Below are 21,115 nucleotides of genomic sequence, written 5' to 3' on the forward strand. Positions count from 1 at the left end.
GCTGGTTAATTAACAGTTCTGTTCTATATGCCTCAGACTGCTTTTTTGACATGAGGTGGCTGTGAATTTCTACAGCTCCTGTGCTTTGTTGAGAGCAGCTAGCATACCTAAATTTGATATCTGTAAATACCTCATGATTTAAAGCGAAGATCTAATTCTTTTAAGGGGGGATAGTGTTCGCTATTGTGAATCTTAATTATTTTATATGAACAGTTTACATAATTTCAAGTTTTAAACAGTGCGGGTAGTTAAAGACAATTTCAACTTTTCCTAATTTTTAGCAAAATTGGAGATAAACAATTTTTTGTTTTTGCAGGACTATGTAGTGGCCCTGCTTGCACAGGTCTGATTGCAAGAAAAAAGGCAAAGTGCTTTCCATTGATCATTTCAGCAAGGGCAACAATCTCCCATTCTCTTTTTCTTCCTGCTCTTTCATTCTGAAGCACGGTAGCAGCAAAAGGAAAATATTCAGAAAGCTGCAACTGGGAGCAGGAATTGCTCTGCCAAGCCCCAAACCTGCAGACCCTGATTGTGCAGAGAAACGTGTAGCTATCCGGAGAATAGTCGGCTTGTCGCGGTCCAAATGGAGCTCTCTGCAAATAGCACTCAAGGTGAAGTGGAACAGGTCATTTAACTTCCCCTTTCTCTGCGCAGGGAAAGCTGTTACACCTTACAGCACGTTACTGGAGGATTTCAAAAGGAGTTTCTTCTACTGCTGGGATAGGGAGCGTACTGCGTCCTGTCCGTCAGGGTTTCCGTCAGTAGGGAAGTATCTTGTTGATTTACGCAGGCAACAGATTAAATCTTTAAAATGCTATTCTTAAAATCCTATTTTTCTTTTCCTGACTGAGCATTAAAAGCACTTTCTCACTTGATGTGCAGCGGGCTGTAAGCTTGCAGAGCACAGAGAAGTCCGTGGGTGAAGTATGCCAGAGTGGTACAGTGTCTCTGTTGTAAAATGTGAAGAGGCAGCAGCAGCGGCTCACACTGCTCCCCCTTTGCAGTGCAGCTGTGCTCTGCAGGAACAGTCAGAAACACTTCCTTTCTGGGTCTTTTACTGCCTTCTGTTCTTAGACTGTGCTTCTACTGGTAAGGTAAGAGACATTTCTGCTGAGGAAGCTGGGAGGGAGGGCAGCAAGCAGCAAGATTCATGCACGATTTCCCTTCCCCGCTTTTCCTATGCAGGACAACCATAACTGCTTCTTTACTAACAACCCACAGCGTCAGATGAAACAGCGAGTCCTCGTCCGGCACAGCTTGCTCCTTCTGCAGCTCTTCCTTTTTGCACAGACCTTCCCTCCTGTTCAGCCGCTGTCCCTCGTCTCATCACCCCAGTGCCGCGAGAGGAGAGCTTGCTTGTCGAGGGCAGCTCCTGCTGCTCCCAGACGGCCGTCGGCAGCGGCTTCCAGTGCCAGCGTGGAGGTTACTCCTGTGGCGACACCGCTGGCATCCTCCCCCTGATCCTTCTTTGGGCCTCATCCAAAGTTCCTTGGGGCTGATAGAAGGGCTCTCTTGAATTTGGCTGCCCTTGAATCGCGCTGTCTCCCTTCTTGTTACTTAACAGCAGGCTCCTTTCCCAGCCAGCTCAAAGTGGGTCCTCATGTGGAAAAAGTGAAAATCGAGCAAAATCATTTCGGCTTTCTTCTTTTCCCAATTCTGTTCCAGTGATTGGCATCCTTGTAATTGCAGGAGTAGTTGCGCTGTAAGGAACTCAGTCACACAGATCTCTTCCAGAAGTTAATTTATGATCTTGAACATGCACAGCCGCATGTGAGGAAGAATGCCCGGTGCACCATGAGCGTGAAACACGTTATGTGCCAGTCATACTTCCCCTTGGGTCATGGGGTTTTCACAGTGCGGTTAATCACTGACTATGGCTCTTGTGAAGTTTACTCACTTCTCTGGAATCTTTCATTTGCTTATAAGTGGGGTTTTATTAGAAAAGTCTATTTAATGTCTGTTTTGTTCCTTGAAGAAACCTTTTTGTCATAAGATCAGTGGCTGCAACCCTATGTAGTGTTAGCATTAACCTGAAAATTAATAAAACTGAGGTGGTGAGAAATCATCAAGGTATGAAAAAGAGTATCCTTCCCTTCTCAAGGGTTACTCTTTGCTCACAGTGTTAGGAAACTGAGAGGGATGTCCCTGTTACTGGTCTGGGGTATTTTTTTTGCACATGGTAGGTATGGAAATGGCATTGGCTAAATCTATTTGTGTTAAAGAAACTAGACTTAAAGCATATTCATGACATGCAAAATATTACTTTTTCTGTTGTGTGGTACATGGATGATTGTTTATACCAGTCTGGGATAAATGTGGCTTTTCTAAAATATTTCCAGAGTAGCTTGGAATTGGAGCCTAAAATCAAGTATAACTTGTCATTTTTGTTGAGAAATACTCTGAGTAACAACTTTTTTGTTTAGAGCTCCCACCAATCCTATATGATTGAAAGCAAAAATGATGCTTTGATAGGCTTCTGTACATTATTGTTCAGCAGCTGATCTTTGTTGATTTTCACATGTTGTGGCTGACTGCTAATTAAAATAACTGGTGTTTCAGTGTTTCACTTCAGTTTTCTCTTTTCCTAGTGTGACAAAATCAAACAAGAACGAGATGAGGCTGTCAAGAAACTGGAGGAGTTCCAGAAAAGTAAGTTGATATGTTAGTGGAAGTTTGTTTCTATAGACTTACGAATATAGATCTGCAAACTATAAAGCAGTGTTAAGAATGCCGAGAGCAAGGTCCACTTGCTGTTTCTCCTTCAAAGCCTCGTTTGAAGCAGTTAATCTGGTAAGACTTTGGTCATCGTCAAACTGACTGGTGTCACAGCACTTACAGGTTGACCCAGGTAGCCATTCTTAAGGTGCAGAGTGGTGAAAACACAGTGGTACAAACGTGGCTCTAACTCACCAGGGTTCTGCAAGTGACATTGGGAATAATATGTGCTTGAATTGAGGAGGATTTGACCCTACTGCTGAAACTGCTGCTGCTGCTGATAATAATATTTTTATTATGAAGACAGAGAAAAATTACTTTAAGCATAGGCATACCATTAGAGGTTTTTAGGCTGCACTGATGTCCCTTGATGACTTTTCGGGCAAGTTCTGTCTTGTCTGGGCTGTGAGAATATCAATATTCAGTTTTACACTTTTATGGTAATGGTTCTATTGAAGCTGTACGGTGTCTGGAAGCAACAAAGCACATCTAATGGGAGTGGAAGTATTCTAGTGGAATAGCTCCTTAGAAGAGACAATTACAATAGGATTGTGGTCTGTTATGTCTGGTTTGTGCCAGTACGGTGAACTGCACGATGAAGCATTAGAAATGTGGATGAAGTTAATGCAGGATAAGGAAATCACATGGTCTATACTTTTGTGTGTGTTAATAGAGGAATTTGCTCACTTCTATTTTATAATTGTTCATATGATACAATTATGGAAAATAGTGTAAGATCAACAGGAATCATCTACTGCCTTAAATGATCTCAGATAACTATTCTGTGAAGCAAGAATGTTCTCTAAGAAGTCTAATTCCTCTGGAAAAAATTGCAGCCTGTTTTGTTTTTGTTATGATAAAGGAATACCAGAGTGTGGCAGGAAATGTCAAGTAGTTAAGACTTAAAATTTGAAGTAATATTTGATGTTGTAAAATTTTATAGGTTTCTTTTATCTTCCTTTCACACTTTTAAAGGACATACCTTGTAAACATAGTGATAAAATGCCAGGAATATTAGGATTTTAAGGCAATAATAGAGCCCATTATTTGAACGACAATATAAAAGGCAATTATATTGATGAAGAGCTACATCGGCTTTGTGTCTGTGAATAAACTTGGCCTGTACTCAGCTTCTATTTGTTCTCCTGGCATAAACACATATTGTGTGTGATTCCAGTTTAATGGGGCCCCGTTTGTATGCCAAGCAGCTGCATTTTAGGCCCTATTGCGTGATTTCATAGCTCTCTGAAAATTGGTTCTATTGAGCACAAGAGATAGAAGGTGGTGGTGGGGGGGAAAGCTTCAACACACAATCATTTCTTTTCAATTGGAGCCAGCAAGGTTGATGACAACATGACCATTGTGTTATAATGATAAGACCACTAAGGATCTGTACCTCTCATCAAGGCTTTCACACAACAGCAGATACAATTTAATTCACTGCTCTGTCAGCAGTGCTGATACCATTATGCCGTCTGTCTCCACAGTTATAATCACTGTCCTCCGAGAAATGCAGTTGAAATGATCTTGAGCAGTCAAAGAAACTCTCAATTAAGGCTGCCACTTCCAATGTGTCAGATTGTGTCTTATGCACTTGGTACAATTTTCACTTCCAATCCTGTTTATTTACAATGTCTACCAGTAATTACGCTTAACATGTCATTTAGTGAGGGTGCCCCTGCCAAGGAGATTGTTGGGTGCTGCAGTACCATTGAGTGGGAGTTTCTCGCAGTCAATGCCATCAGCGGCTTTTAGTCCCTGATGGGATGCAGTAGTAATGTTGATAATGCAAGTATCGTGCTCATCAAGTCATAATTAGATGCCACTCAAATGTGCCACTTGTAATAACAGTGTTGATTCATGTTTTCTCGGTGACTGCAACTACTAATTAGTTAAGTGGTTTTTGGTTGGCCTGCATTTGCTGCGGATTATTATTACCCCTGAAAAAAACTGTCAAGGTTAGAGATGTTTCAGGCCACTTAGTGCTGCTTTATGAATTTTAATATTGACATAATAAGAACTTTGGACAGACTTAGGAAATAATATATTTTTGTATTTAATTTTGAAAGAATTTTTTCCCCTGAGTTAATCATAATTGCAGGTTAATTAAGCTTAAATGAACCAAGAGTAATCTCTAGTTCTACCATGTGAGCCCGATCCTTGTTTCCCAACTTTAGCTGGCTTTGCTTGAGGGCGTTCGATTCCCGTCTGTGAAATGGGAGCAGCGCTGTCTCTCCGCTGGTCCCTCATCCCGACTGAAGCACTTCATTGCTCCAAATTCCTAGAGCTAGGTGGAATGAAAGCAGAACCAGTATGGATGTGTATGTGTTACCTGAAGCTTTTCCTCTTCCAGATTAAATGTAGCATCGTGTATGGCATGCTTGGAGCACATAACTTCTCTAAAGCCAGAAAAAAAATGAAAATCCAAGACAACCAAAGAAAGGTGGGGTGGTTCTGCTCTTAGAAGACTTTGTGAATACGGTTTGTGGACCAAGATTTCCCAGTTCTCCCCTGCTCTATTTTTTTTCCTGCTTTAAAGGGGAGTTAGCAGACAGCACTTGAGAGAAGCTCTGGTTTTTGAGCCCCAGGCCTTTGGATCAGACAATTTAAGGAACACCATGAAAACTGCTTGTATATTATATACCTTATTTCTTGCATGGAGCTATCGATTTCATAGCAAACTCCAATGTGTTGCTGGTTTCCTGTGTCATTAACTATAATGTTCATTAATGCTGGATAAGCATCAGTAAAGCTGCATAAATAGACTTTGTCAACAGGCTGCATTTTCCTATTCAAAAGGCCTGTTTTGTAGTTATTAAGATGATCTCTGGATATCAGAGGGGGTTAAGTATCTCTCTTCAGTTTTTAGGCGAAAGTCTTAGAAGAAGGCAGAAGGCACATACTATCCAGTGGTATGAAATGGTTAGTTTTTAAACCTTATCTCCATGAAAATGGAAGGAAATACTAGAGAAAGTCCTCCTTATTCCTTCTGTATTCTGCCAGCCTTGTTCCTCTTCCAAAGTGGTAAGCTGAAAATGGTCCTTTCTGCTCACTGAACTTCTGACACTGGGCTGAAAGGAACCTGCCATGAAGTGCCTTGCAGAATTAGAGTCCAGCTATCCTAAGAAACGGGAAATTTGGTTTCCTGCTTTGCCTCAGAACCGCTGTGCATCTTGAAACTTTGTCACGTAGAAGACTTTCAACACTAGTTAAATACCTACATATTGCTGAAAGTTGAGGAGAATCGCAAGCAAAAATGCACTTGTGCTTTTAAAATTCCTCTAACTTGCATCGTTCTCCTATGTTACTAAATAAGCTTTGTTCTTTAACTTCATGGTCAAGTTCATCCTGTAGGATTGTGAAGGCAGGGTGTGAGACCACAGCGCTCACTTCAGTGCACACTCAAGTGCAAAGAGACCTTAGATAAGCAATTGAGACGCTACAGCTATATGGTAATGTGGAACTTGGGTTGTTCAGCTGAAGTTGTCAGAAGTCATACAGTGCAAGCAGTGTTGAATTTCCATCAGTATTGCATCCATCAGGGCGTACCCCAGCTACTACAGCCGGCTTCAAAGCTGATAGGGCAGAAAGAGGGGAAGGAGCAGGGCTGTGCTAGTCATTTAAACTGATTCTTTGGAGCACGTGTTGCATGAGGCATCACAAGTATAGAGGCTTCGGTCACTCCTTTCTCTGTTTCCTGGTAAGCCCTAGGTCTGTGCTGTACATCCATCCTGCAGCTTTTCTTCTACCTTGTGTTCAGCAACTGTGATGATGTTTAAAATACTGTTTAAACCCGAGGACTGGAAGGTGAGAATAATATCTTTGTAAACTGAGTTAATCTTGCTGTTTCTGAAGATCAAAACATCAATATTTTTAAAGTTGCATCCATGCCAATTGTTCAGGAGAATTACTATGGCAATCTTAAGGAACAGTCCTAATGATATGACTCCACTTAGGACTACAGCTTAGGACTTTCCCAGTTTAGGACTACAGTTTTTCAACTGTTAATGAAATAAATGTTAATGAAATAAATTTTTCAGGTGTTAATGAAATAAATGAAGATGGTCAGGGAGGCTTCTGCTGGCCTTCTACTTCCTTAAGTTTTTGTTCAATTCTCCAGTTCCCTCTCTAAGGCTGCAGGCATGGCTTCAGAGAGTTGCTTAAAGCAACCATCCAAATATTCAGTGTTCAAAGCAATTCCTGTCTGTACAGATGTTCTAATTATGTACTTCCCAGTGTTTGAAATTTTTACATAGAAGGTTAACAGAAAAAGATGTAATATTTCTGATCATGGGATGCATGTGTCAAATGCAGGAAAACACTGACTAATGTTTAAATTCTCCTCCTAGTTTCTCACATGGTTATTGAGGAAGTAAACTGTATTCAGAATCATCTTGAAATTGAGAAGACGTGTCGTGAAAGTGCTGAGGCTTTGGCTTCTAAGGTGAGAACTACAGTGATTCCGTTTCATCTGATTTCCTTTTTTTCTTTTTTTTTTTTTTTGTTAAAACTTGATATTGTGTGCATGTCCCATATATGTTTTTGCATAATCTTGTAGATCTGTGAAATTGTTTTGAAGTGGCAAAAACTGTAAGCCATATGGGAGATGCAAAATACAGTTCCTGCCCTTGTGGGGGGAAAAATACCCATTTTAATTTAATTTCTATTTTGGAACAGTAAGTCATGGACCATCTTGTTGATATCTAGTTTTTATATGCATTTAGGTTAAATGGAAAACAAGTTTTAGAACTGTCCTGCGTGAGATATAAAACAATAATGAGCATTTCAGTGTCTAAATCAAATGGAAAAAGTCAACCACTGCATTACATTTCAGGTGATTGTTTATGAAAGCAAAGCAAGGGCAGGGGAAAGGTGACCTCCGCTGCTCTGTTGATTGCGTCTAGTCTGATGAATTTAGCAAGTGTGTAATTTTCTATATTCCATCTCATCAGAAGTGCATTATTATTAAAGAATGTTTTTATCTCTGTGTTATATATTTTTGGTTGTGTAAAATGCATCTGAGCCACTTCATCAGAAAATGGATTACAGCAATTTTGAACCAAATTTCATTAGCAATGCTGACTGCCTTCTCCCTCCCCCCACTCCCCATCCCCTGCCCAAAGTACATCTTTAGATATGGTAAAAATCACACCAGCAAGAAATCACTTTAATTTAGATGCATTAGCAGTGTACTTTCTGGAGGTATTTACTTAATTGTTTGCATAATGACACTATATTAGAATTCGTAAGATAGACAATCAGCATCTAAGTAAGAAAATGAATGTATTTATGTAACTTTTCTTCTTCTCTGCACTTTTTCTGTAATGGAGGTCCAGGGGCAGTTCCAAGAGTGGCTTTATCCCCTAGGGGTGCTTTGCCAAAGTGGATTTGTTTGTTGCCATAAACCATGTAAGGTTCCCCACACCACCCTGCCCACTTCCTCCGTTTTGTTCTTTGGGAATGAGGTGAAGTTCTTGAATGAACCTCCTGTAGTTAGGGGGCTGAGGAAAGAATCAAAGATGATTGCTCAGGCAAGAGTTCAGGGCAAGCCTAACTGTTCAGTATGTTTTATTTCAATGCAAAAGTTGGACTTGTGAACTACACGTTGACCTGGATATGTTGTATGTCATTAGTAGAAAATTGAACCTCATTCTTAGAGCTGAATGCAGATAATGCTTGGCCGGTGGGTGGGCAGACACCCCAACATCCACCTCACCACTCCTGAGATTATGCTGGGCCTGCTGAGACGTGGGGTGTCTAGATGCAGAGTAGTGGAAGAAATTTGCAGAGTGAACATTTGCAGCAATCCCCATTGTTCATTTTTTCCTGGTGCTTTGGTCCAGATGGAAATACATTATAAAACCTCTTCTGTATCAGCCACCAACCAGGCATGTGCTTAAGCATCCACCCCGGAGTGGTTTCTGGCTTGTGGTCTGACACAGAGGGAATTGGTGTGTGGTATAGCTTTCATTTTACATATCTTGACTTTATGGTAGTAACTCCTGAGAATTGAAAATAATCTGAAATAATTTTATAGTAATTTTGTCCACATTGGAATTATAATTGTGCTGTGTATTATTTGTAGCTCATAAGCAAAAAAAGCTGATTTTCTGTGACCAATTGATACAGCTGGCAAAATCAGACGAGCTTTCAGGAGCACAGTCCCTTTGTTCAGGTCATTCAGTTAGGGCTCTTGTTGATACTGGTACATGCTGAAGGGTTCGGAGCTGAAGCAGCTATCAAAAAGGCAGCATAGCATTAAATAAACTTGATAGTTGATTTGATTTAAATCTATACAGGGTATTTATTAGTCAAAAGTACCAGAGAGAAATATGTCTTCCCTGATGGAAGAAGGGCATAGTTGAAGTATCATGTTGAATTCAAACCTTTTCAGAGGAGAAAGAGGGGAAGTTTCCCATCTTTAGACCATTTTAATGTTGAATGGAACATTTAAGCTAATGTCACTTTGTCTTGCTCTTTGTTTGCTAGCACTTTCAAATAAGGGTGAAAAAAGCTATTTTTTTCCTTGCACAGCAGCATAAAGATAGACTAACTAGCTTCTTACTGTTTGCACTTCTGAACTTTCAGCTGAACAAAGAAAACAAGACCTTGAAAAGAATTAGTATGCTTTATATGGCAAAACTGGGCCCGGAAATTATCACTGAAGAGATTAACATTGATGAGGAAGATCCAGCCCCAGATACAGAAGCCAACGCTGGATCATGCAATTCTGTGCATTGTCAACAGCAAATAAAAGGTAAGCGTTGTTGCTGAGCCTACAACACCAGAGCAGGAGTGTAAAGGAGCTCTAAAGGATGGCTGCATTGGCCTGAGACTAGAGATCCGTCTGGCTCTGTGTCAGGCTTCTCAGAGTGGACATCAAAGGATTTCCAGGGAGGACTATAAGGACATGGTAGGCCTGTAGTGATAGTGCATAACGTATATGACGGATGTATGTCCTGCTAAGTAAATTGCAGGATAATGGGATCTACGCAGCCAAGAGAGCTCAACGTTACTGAGTTGGTAAAAGCAACGTTTCTTTAGGTCCTTAACGAAGTGAAAGGTAAGCGGAAGGACAAGGTCACCTCGGTATTTACTTCAATTGTAGTGTCACTATTTCAAAGATTGTAAAGCAGGACTCTCCATTGATGTTGCCATTGTGTACCTTTGTATACACAAACTTTGTTCATATTCCAGAGTTCCTGCCAAACAAGCAAATTAAAAAGGGACTGTTGTACCAGGGAAAACAGCAAAGCTTGGGAACATGGAAGTACACTGCTAGAGAAGTCTGTGCAATATGCAGAAATTTCTCGTTTCTTTTTGATAGGCTATTTGTGTTTTGTTCGTAGAAAATTTGCCTTTCTTTCTAGTCTAACCCCATAGTGAAGTTTTTGTGATTTTTGTATATATCTTGCTATATCACAGTGTTCAGAAAAGGGGAATGCCCATATTCTTCATTCTGATACAGAGAGAGATTAAATGGTTTCACTTAAACAAGTGAAAACATTCATTTTTTTTAATAATAAGTTACAGTAGCGAACACTGTGCAAGTACAACTGTCTCAAACTCAACCTGACCTTGTTAATTGTTGTCTGTTTGAATGTTGTAGCCTCAGTGAAGCAGTACAAAGTATCACTGGAAAAAAAAACAACAAACACTAGTATTTTAAAAATGTTTAAAAAACTAAAACAGTAAACCTCACAGAACACCCAAGAAATAAGATGTCGTATACCCTTTCATAATAAACAATTTTATGTACTACAGGTGTAGGAAAGGAGGCAGAGAATGGTGTGACCCACATCATGCAACCCATCCGAATCTCAAATAAGATTCTGGAGTTCCTCCTGTCTTTTAATGGAGAAAGATGTCAAGGATACTGTTAGAAGGGGCAGAGATTCTGGCTGCAGGTCAAAGGACAACGTTGTTAGGAAGGGTAGCAGGACCAAAGGAGAAAAATATTTGAAGAAATGCTCTGCTGTGTATGGTCTGTGCCTTGCTGAAGCATTCATTAAAGAATAAATGTGGCAGGAGTTGTAAAGGATTTAGAAATCTTGACTTCTGTTCCTTTCTCTGGCACAATTATTAAATGTTAATGGTCCTACTTTTACAAGTGCTGAGTATTTTAAAAGCATTGGCATCCCATTTGCTAGAGGAAAAGATATTCTGTTCCTGTGCCTGGAGAAAAGTGGGTGTGTGTATGGTAGCAGAGTGATCTGACCACATGTACCAAAAAGCAACATCAGGGCTCTGTCCCCAGACTAAGCCAAACTGCGTGGCATTAGTCTTGAGAGAAAAATCTGGTAGCATCTTGGATTACCTGCGAAGCGTAAGATCACGTGCAATGAAAGAGGTGTTTTCAAATCTCCCCTTGATGCTCTCTGGTGTTACCCAAGTTGGTATGGATATGCTTCCTTCTCTATATGTTGAGGTTGATATATGTACTGTAGTGCCTGATTTAACCCAGTTACCATAAATTTCAGAATCTTTTTTCCATTAATTTCACTGGAAAGCACACATCCGTAAAACAGAAGATTTGGTTCAAGAATCTTCTGGGAGAACAAGAATTTTTCTTTCCTTTACAATGTCTGTGCCATTAATTGAGAGGAAAATAAATTTGAAGCTCCTGAACTGGGAGGGGAGGGGAGGGGAGGAGGAATTGACATTTAGGAGATCTGAAACCAAACAAAATGACATCCAGTATGTTGTCATCATCTGCAATTGATTAGCAACAATTTTCTTAACTGGTGGCTGGTATTCAATGAACAGCAGTGCTATGAAATACTGGAAGCAGGTGGGGAATGAGAGCACTTACTGAAAGCTAATATATATCAATAAATTCATATTTTGTGGTGTTTTTCTGTTAACCTAAACCTTGATATATTATGTATGCAAACTGATCTCCTGTTAAGAAGTGATTATAATCAAATGGTTTATTCCATTGTGAATTTAATTTATTTCATATTTTGATAATTAAGGAACAAAAATTCTGAGGGGAAAATTACAAGCATTAGCTCTTCCATCAGTAAAGGTTATATTCTGACTCTGTTCACATGTTACAAAGACTAAAAATTGGCAGCTGTTCAGGACAATTTCTTCAGTGGAAACCTCCCAAGTATTAACTGCCTGTTGTTTTGTTTATTTCCCTTGTGACGAGAACTCATGATCCCCAAAGAACTGAAGTACATTATTTTGTTTTAAAGGACGCCTATTAAAAATTGCTTTCTGCTACCTGAGTACCAGAGTCTCTGTGATGTGACAGTCTCCTGAGTAGGGCTGAGAACACTCTGTGGTGACAGGATTGGCCCTGTTATAGCATGAAATGCATCATTCAGAATGCAAATGAAGATGGCAGTGCTGAACAAGGCACGTTACCTCAATAGAGTAAATCTGAAACTGGAGCTTGATGATAGATCTGTTACTTGACACTTCTGCGAGGTTCCTAAATTATTGAGGATGCACCTTGAATGCATCTGATGCTTTGCATACAGTTGTTTTGTACTTGATTGTACTTGCACTGCTCTGACGTTTCTTCTGTTGTTTTCTTCCAAGAATAAAATAAAAATATATTTTCATTTCCTTCCTCAAACTGCAGAGCTGCGAGATCAAATCATATCTGTTCATGAGGAAAAGAAGACCTTAGCCATTGAACTGGAAAACCTGAGGTGCAAACTTGTAGAAGTAATTGAAGAAGTATGTATTGTACCATGGAAGGCGAGACCACGTTAGCGTGTAGTTGGTACTTTTTGTATCTAATTTTGCTAAAAACACTCAGTTGTGAAGTTAATTGAATCCTATCTAATCGAAAGTCCTGCCAGCCTGCCCGTATGAGGTACCACTTAGGGCACACATCTAGAAGGGGCCTTCTATGTCAGAGCCCAATCTGCTGCTGTTGCTGGCAGATGATTCTTCATAATCTGTTTTAATGCCCATATTGTCATTATCTCCCCTTCCTGACATCCTCTCACCCATCAGCCTGCAGTACAATTTTTTTTCCCCTTAAACCTATCCAAATGCAAGAAATATTTTTGGAGAATTCCCGGTTTAATCACTGTTGCTACTTCATTGAGCATATCCTTGAGTTTAGCCATTGGCAGTGTCCTGTCATGGCAATTAGACCAGCAAATTGGCTTTTTGAGCCAGCAGTTTCATTCCTTCTTGAAAACTGGATAAGCCATGTACTGATGCAAATCAGGACTTAGTGGTTCTTCCTGTCTGTGCAACGCTTGCATTCAGAAAGAGACAGCTGACAGCTCTTGAACAATGAACAGAGCCCAGGGAAGGGAAAAAAAAAAAAACACAACAAAACACAAATACAACAAAAAATCCAGCAGCCTGTCTATATTAAAGGCAAGCAGTCAGGGGCAAGCTAGTAACTTTTTAACCAGGTGCTATGGTGCCTCATCCTGAAAGACTCAAAAGATTTGACATTTGTAGCTGCGGCTGGTACGTGCTGTGAGAATGGACCACGGGAGCACTGTGTGAAGGATTGGTTCATAACCTTTTAATGCTGTCTGTGATAGGGATCTGTAAATTAGGGTGAAAATTCTTCCTATCCCACAGGAAACTAAAATCAAGCTAAACCTAAGAAACAAAATTACTGAAAGCGAAATGTTGCTTGCGTTGTGTAATGTGTTGTATGCCTCATGCCACTAATTAAAATAGTCTCATTTTTTAATTTGTTCTTTATAATTTTCTAGGTGAATAAAGTGAAAGAAGAAAAGGCTGTTTTGACAACAGAAGTTAATAAGCAGCAAAAACTGTTGGAAAAATGTAACAGAGGTGTGTGGTCTCAGCAGGTTTTGTAAATGTTTGAATATTCTGCAAAGGATATATCAGAGTTTTTATGTTATAGTTCAAAGGACATGTTGCAGAACAGTGACTATAGTCCAGATCTGACACTTGGTCTCATTGCTATAGATGCCGGGTAAACACATGGACTGTTCTAGACTGTCTCTACTTCAGGAAAATGTGCCAGTATAAATAGCAGGTTGAATGGGAGAATAGGAAGACTTTTTGCTCTGTGGCAGAAACAGCAGAATAGGGCAAACACATTCCCACTGCCTGAAATCGTTCTGATTTATTTTCAAGTTGTTCCTCTGCAGTTGTGTTCTACCTGCTTACCCAGGGAGAAAAATAAAGAGCTCTCAAAACTTTTCCAAGGGTTTCTGAAAGTTTTGTTGGGTAAAGGGAACTGTGCCAAGGCTGCTACTGGATAACTCGCACAGAAGAATGAAATGTTTTATTTTTTCTGGAAAAGAGCAGCCCCTTGTTTTATGTTTGCCTGTTATCCAGAAAAGATGAGTTACACAAGGTTAGGTCCTAATGTGCTGGCAACATAAAGCAAGATTTTTTGTATGCTTGAAATGAGTTACTGAAGTATCTTTTTGATACCTACTGTATTCTGTGTCTATGTGGTGCTGTCTTGGAGCTATGCAATTGATACATACAGTCAGAGTTGGTGAATTTATCTTAAATGTAAGTGTGGTGGTTTCTTTTAACCATCATTTTGAGAGTCAGATGGGCTGGGATGTGTATCCTACTGTCTGACCTACACTTACCTTTAAAAATTGTTACACTTGCTTCTAAAGAAGCAAGGAACTTATGTAAGATACTGTTAGAAATCCAGTGGCATCACTCTGGACTTACTGTCTTTGGCCAGTAAGAGCTAAAGCTTATTAGGAAAGTACAAGCAGTCAATGAGACAGAATTTGTATATGATGCTTGATCTGGGCTCAGATGTGTTTGGAATAGTTTGGGGAAGCATGTCCCATAGTTAGCTTTAGCCACCCATGTGAGGCTTGCTTTTGTGAGCGCAGTTTAAATACAGGCAATGCAAAATTGCACGGCTTTCTTCTTCAGGCCCATTGAAATTTCTTGCAAAGGGATGTGCCAAACCTCCCTCAAACCAGGTAGGCAAATACAGTTACCTCCAAAATACCTTGGTAGGTTGAGCAAGGCTCTCTTGAGACTTGGATTGCTTTTGCCCAAAGAGGCAAGATACTATCTGTGGTACCTTCGTGTCTATTACTGGAGTTTTGAGCTTGAGCTCCGCCAGAAGATGGTCTCTCTACCTGTAGTTATTCCTCGACTGGAACAAGTAACTTGATCCTTGACTCATAAGTATCACTCCATACAGATGAAAATGTTACTTATATGTCAGTCTATTCACTAATAAGAGTGACAACAACCCTGGAGCAACAGGAGAGGGAAGAGGAGAAAAAGTGAACTTTTATGCCTGCCTGGATTTCTTAGGATAGAGAACCTGTTTCCTTTTCTGGGTAGACTATTCTAGACACCCAGTTGTCACATACTCTTTTATTACACCTCAAAGAGCAGTGATGAGAAATAGTAATTCTGTGAGAGTTATCCAGAAAAAAATATAGATATTGTTTAATTCTCATTTTGCAATTGTAAGCTGTAAATATTCTTGTGTTTTTTTTTAAGATGGTAGTAGGTAATATGTAGCCTATAAGCTTCATAAGAAGGGGGAAGAAAATCACATCCTATTGTAGGCAAAAAACATTCTAAAAGATTTTTCAAGTGTTAAAATACCTGTATGTGCAGATGTGCATGGGGTGATGACGTGCATGCACAGGTATAAAGTAGTGTGTATGTACAGTGAGATTTAAAGCAAAACGGATAAATATTGCAGTGTGTGCTGTATGCAGAAATGTAAAACTAAGTTATATCTTTATTCAAGGATTCACGGTACTGGGGAAACACAGCCTATCTGGATAAATCAAGCAGTATTTCTTATTTGATGGTTTGTTATCCATTCTGCTTCTAATTCTGATTTTCTTTCATTCTTGTGAACAGTGTCTGTGCTGGCCGTAGAGGAATATGAAGAGCTTCATGTAAACTTTGAACTGGAAAAGAACCTACGGAAGAAAGCAGAGTCGTTTGCCCAAGAGGTGAGCAATTAAGTAAAAGGGATCTCTGGTCAAAACCCTACTACCAACATAGTTGACTTGATTTCAATTCCTCGCTCTCATAGAAATCATAGAAATGGTGGCTTTGAATTTCCACGTACTACTTAACTAACATACATACTTCATCTGTGAAATGGATTTACTATTTCAACAGAATTTATAAAGCTTTACAGAATTATCCATGTACTCTTACCTCTGTCTTTTTTTAAAGTGAAGCTTTAAGTTTATTATGGGCTTAATCAGCTACAACATTTCAGTAGTGATTGGGTCTGGGAAAGATGAGTTGCCTTTCTACTGATACAATTTAAAGCATTTTGTTTTTCCTGGAAAAAAAAAGTGAATTCACAAAAAAAAAAGGTTAAAAAAAAAAAAAAAGGTGCAAAATACAGTATTGTTTGAGGTTTATGCAAGTTTGGCTACTTATTTAAAATGTGCTTTTTGAATAACCTATTGCAAAGAACATTCTAGTTGGGGAAAAAACAAACAAACAAAAAACAAAACAAAAAAACCCCACAAACATTGCTTCTGTATGCTAAAAAAGATATGAACTCCCAAGGAGGAAAAGAGGTGCTGGATAGCATTAAGGAACAGCTAGCAATTCCACAGATGAATTCTAGCTGGCGATGCTGTTTGCTTCAGAAAATGCTGCCAAACTCTTTCATTCTGTTGATAGACCAAAGGCTGATAAAATTATAAGGGTGTTGTTTTGTTTTGTTTTCTTCCTCATGCTTTTTCTGTTTGCAGTTTGGATTTTGAGAGCTCTGTACTTGGGTTATGTTTTCAAGCTTTTCTAACCTGTGCCCTGTGTACAATGTTTTCCTTAGCAAAAGTTGGACTTCCTAAGTAATTGCTTTTTAAGGAACTCTGTTTTTTAAAGAAAGCCATTATCCATCAAAATTACAGGTAATTATTATTGAAATACTGTAAGTAAGGAAAATATCTGATTTCAGATTTTGAAACCAGGGCTGCCAGTAAACAGATATTTAACCTTCAGGAAGTCAACTTTGTCTGTGTAGAGAGCTCTTGTGCTTTCTGTATTTGCTGCTGCTGGTTTTTTTTTTTTCCTCTCTCTCTTTCACAAAAAGATATTTATTTGATTACTCCTGTACATCTAACTGCATTCAGTCAATGACAGTAAGCAAGGGCATATATTCATTTGGAAACTCTACAGAAAACACTGAAAGTGTTTATTGTGTTCTGTTAGTCTTGTGTGTTGTGCTGGCTATTTGATTTCTTCGGGTATGAATAGAATAATATAGCAACATTTTAAACAAAACATTTTGTGGGTTTGAGATAAACTGTATACAAATTAAAAAATCTGGAAGCAAGGGGTGAGGAAGTCGACCAGATGTTGCTTGTGGTCGCTCGCTCTGTCACCGTGTGCTCTCTCTGACTGTGCCATGTACAGAGGTTGAAGAACTTCACGGCAGCTGAGCCAAGGGTACTGCTTCTCTTTCTCCTTCACTTCCCTGTTCACCCCTTTATAAGGTCACTGTGGTGACCCTCCAGGAAACCCATACCTACAGTCTCCTGCCTGTTGTCAGTATCTCTGCCATGTGTTGAAAATAGAACTGTAGTTCAAGCAAAGCTCAAACAGCTGACATATTTTTTCCCCAAGAGGAGAAGAAATGACAGAAGTGAAAATAATTTACTAGTTATTAAAACTAACTCTAATTTGGGCTATGGAGGTGGACTTTGCAGAACACTGTTAGACTCAAGTGATGCGAGAGAAAAATCGCTCAAGAGCAGGGATTTCTGAAATCAGAGACTGTACGTACAGTCTCCTCCAGACCCCACTTTTGCAGAGCTCTGTGAGATGAAGCCCAAATTTATCTGTGCAGAGTTGGACATCTCCCTTGGCCATGGCTTCAGTGCCATTGGGGCATTTAGATTTTGGTCAAAGGTTCATTGTGGTTTTTTTTTTTTTTTTTTCAGAAGTAAAAAAGAGACCTGCAAATTTCAGTGAAGTTATTTACAATAGACACGTTTATTAGCAACTAAACATTTTTAGGCAAAATCTTTGTGTTGTTTAAATATTCATTTGTTTTTTTTTTTTTTCAAGATTGTTACTGGTCTGTGCAGGCATTAATTTTTTAGCTTTTGTTGGCTGTGATGTCTGCAGAACTGCTATTTTCAGAAAATAAATTTCTAAGAATTAAGCATGTTCGTTTAGCATGCATTATTACAATATCTATTTTACATCTCATACTGTTGCTTGGCTTTTTCTTCTGAAGTAGGGAACAATGATGTGCTTCTGTTCATTAACTGGCAGTAGAAGATTGTATGTAAAGGTCTTACATCTCACAGAAACGAGTAATTTATAATTGCATAGTTAAGCTGGTTTTCAGGTCATAAAAGAATATTATCTGATACTGCGGGCCCAGAATGTTGCCTTTGTTCAGATTCATAACTGCAATATTCAGACAGCTACACATTTTGAAAGATGATATTTAAGGTATTTGTAGTATTTGAATAACAAACCAACAGGCAAACTGGTAAGTACAATGCCAAAGAAATCCAGGTTATTTGTGAACAAGTACATTTTTTTTTTGTGCCATTATTTACGGATGTGGAAATATGCATAAATGAAATATGAAAATATGGGCTGCTGTTGTGGCAGATTGACAATGTAGCTCTTCAGCTGAGGCTTTTCATTCCTTGAAGTCCTTCCGGAGTCTGTTAGGACAGTGAGCTTCAGGCCTGCATTAGTCTTCCCTTTGTGTACCTCTTTTCCTTTTGTGTCATGCAATTCAGAAAGATTTTTGGATTCTTTTTTTTTTTTTTTTTAAAATACAGAAGCGTGTGACTACAAAGCCACTGCTCAGTTGTGTTTGGGGAAATGGCACTGTTTCAAATTAGTTTAAAAATCTGTGATCGTTGGCCTGGCTTCCCAGTGGAAGGCTTTCACTGGCCTTCTGTTTTCTCTGTCCATATAAAAAGTTTCTTTGAAGCACAAATCCTGCTGGATTTTTTGCTTGAGTTGTACAGAAGGCACAGCGGTTTGTTGGGATAAGCCGTGCAATGCTGAGGGAAGGGAGAACTTTGAGCAAAGGGCAACACCCTGGGCTGAGTGCTTTGTGCTTAACTTGCTCGGAGTGCTTTGAGAAAGGAACCGATCCCTGGGTAATGCGCATGCCACTGCAGTGCTGTGGCGTAGTCTGTAGGATAGCACATTTTAGCATGTTGCATTAGTTCAGGGTATCTTCAACAGCCTAGATATGGACTTAACATCTACAGAGGGTCTTGTTTGGTGGGGGGCACGTTGACTTTTTCAGGGCTCAGGCATCTGAAGCCTTCCCTGCCAGGGGTGTTGGCCCATGGGTTCAGATCAGCCCCCTGCTCCTCACTGTGGCCTCCTGGGCTGCAGCTGGAGGAGCCCACGCGAGTGGCTGGCTCAGGCTTTTCCAAGGGATGCCCTTTCCATCCTGTGCTTCTGCAAGAGATGAGGATTTGCCCCAGGATGTGAGCAACTGGGAGTGCAGGTGTGACAGAGAACAGAAGGTGAGCGTGTGCAGGAGCAAGTGCAGGCGGGGGGAAAAGACAGGGAGAGAGAGGGAGCAAGTGCACATGGGAGTGAGGCAACACTTGAAAATCAGAGCTTTTGATTAAAAAAAAATCAAATACAGCTTTAATTATAGTCATGCTGCTGGCACCACCATAATATATATTTAATTAATCAAAAATGATCCAACTTCAAACATTAGAATTCATGCTCTTTAGAGGTTCTACAGAAACTGAGTAAATATTGTCAGCCGTGGTGTGGAGAGGGGGAAGGAAAAAGAAAGAGGGTTTGAAGTGAGTCACAATCCATTGTGAAAGGTACAGGAATCTGCATAAAAGAACTAAATAAATAGAGTGTGTAAGGGGCGGGGGCATGGAAAAATCTGTACCTACCTGAATAAAAAAAAGGTTGTTAACACAGGAATCTTGGCAAGCTTAACTAGAATTCTAGTGTCATGTTTTAAGAGACACTTTAAGATCTCTCAGCTCTTTGTAGAGCAGTTTATAAGCAAACAAAGGAAGGCAGAGAGTATCTTGAAGGCCATCGCAATAATATAGAGGCTAGCCCTGAAAAGCACTCTTCCACAAAGATGAGCAAAATACAATACATTCAGCCAAAGCAAGCCAAAAGGGGTGGAACACAGTGCAAGATGTAAATTGAAAGTCTTAGCGATGTGAAAATCCCAGGAGTTTAACAAAAATAATCTGGCATAAATGGTTTATTAAGCATACAACCTGCCTTGCAACAATATTTTGTAAAGTGAACGGTTTATTACTGTCGTGTGTGCTGGCATGGGGACAACCCCTGCACCTAAAATTCCTTTGGAAGCCTCCCCGAGAAGAGGCAGCATGCTCTCAAAGTTAGTGGTGAGCCCCTGTTTTCTCTTCCCTGCATCTCGGGTAAATAGAAATGGAGTGTTGAGCTGTTAGATAAAATTTTAGGGTTCCTCTCACTTCTGTGACTAGCACAGGCTTTTTTCAAATCACGCAACTTGGAAAAAATGAAGGGCTTCCCAAGTGTTTATGGTTATCTGTGAAATATTTTGCGGGTTGAGAGGTTGCATTCAAAGGAGCTGTCATCCAGATGGATTGAAAATGAAAGTGAGTCTGTAACGTGCGTTGTTCCATCTTTCCCTGACTTCCCTCCAACTCCTAGCACTTAGGGATGCATACAAAAAGTAGGCTATGCCTAGGTCTGTGTTTGTACGTATCTATAACGCAGTAACATCTTTGCATTTCACTTGTGTACCTCAAAATGTCTCTATCCCTTACCTGTGCCAGTTCACAGCTGACATATTACTGGGACTGAACCTTCCAGTATTGAATGATAAAAGGTGGCTGTTATTTTATAGGAAAAATTACTGCCCTTCTTCACAGATGTCTGCACTGCTCATGGGGTTGTGTGCTATGAATTTTGTTGTCTCAATGACTTGTGCTAGACATGAGCTCTCAAAGAACTCTTCATTAGATGCATTTGTGACCTTTTGGGTTAATTTGTGAGGACTTCTGCATTAACGCGCTACATCTGTGAGAGGATACAGCAAACCCAGCACTCCTAGAGAAGTCTGTGCTTACAAGTACTGTGCTCTGTGCATTACCAAGAATAGTTGGACAGAAACTGGTGGCCGAAGATAATTAATTTGCAGTCCAACTGATTGAACTGGAAATAATAATTAAAGAGACATGGTAAGTGGTTAGTACTAGAATTCTCCTAAGCTTGAATGTTACCACTTTTGAAGCATGATGCAACACTAACACGTTTCATCAAGCTTTTTCCCAAGAACAGGCTTGTGAAATGGTAACAGATGTACACTCTAGGAAACTCTCTCTTTGTGTGTCTGTGTCTGTTCAGGCACTTACTCTATCGGGGAAAAAAGTGAAGAGGTTTCCTTCTCTTTCATGTGGTGTGTGATCTATTTCTGAGTGTATTAGATGGTGTCTAAATGCTGTAGGACTCTGAGCCTTACAGC

The 21,115-nt window shown here is 39.8% G+C and overlaps 1 protein-coding gene across 1 annotated transcript in view; it reads left to right on the forward strand.

Moving 5' to 3' along the window:
• The window catches only part of SHTN1 (shootin 1), a 61,688-nt gene that overhangs the window by 13,004 nt on the left and 27,569 nt on the right, over positions 1-21,115 (forward strand). The window contains exons 3-8 of the mRNA XM_035547846.2: positions 2,589-2,649; positions 7,065-7,159; positions 9,304-9,472; positions 12,308-12,405; positions 13,413-13,494; positions 15,532-15,626. Coding sequence (XP_035403739.1) covers positions 2,589-2,649; positions 7,065-7,159; positions 9,304-9,472; positions 12,308-12,405; positions 13,413-13,494; positions 15,532-15,626 — 600 coding nt within the window. The remainder of the gene's footprint in view (positions 1-2,588; positions 2,650-7,064; positions 7,160-9,303; positions 9,473-12,307; positions 12,406-13,412; positions 13,495-15,531; positions 15,627-21,115) is intronic.

Source organism: Cygnus atratus, chromosome 7 (assembly GCF_013377495.2).
Source record: "Cygnus atratus isolate AKBS03 ecotype Queensland, Australia chromosome 7, CAtr_DNAZoo_HiC_assembly, whole genome shotgun sequence".
Taxonomy (NCBI): domain Eukaryota; kingdom Metazoa; phylum Chordata; class Aves; order Anseriformes; family Anatidae; genus Cygnus; species Cygnus atratus.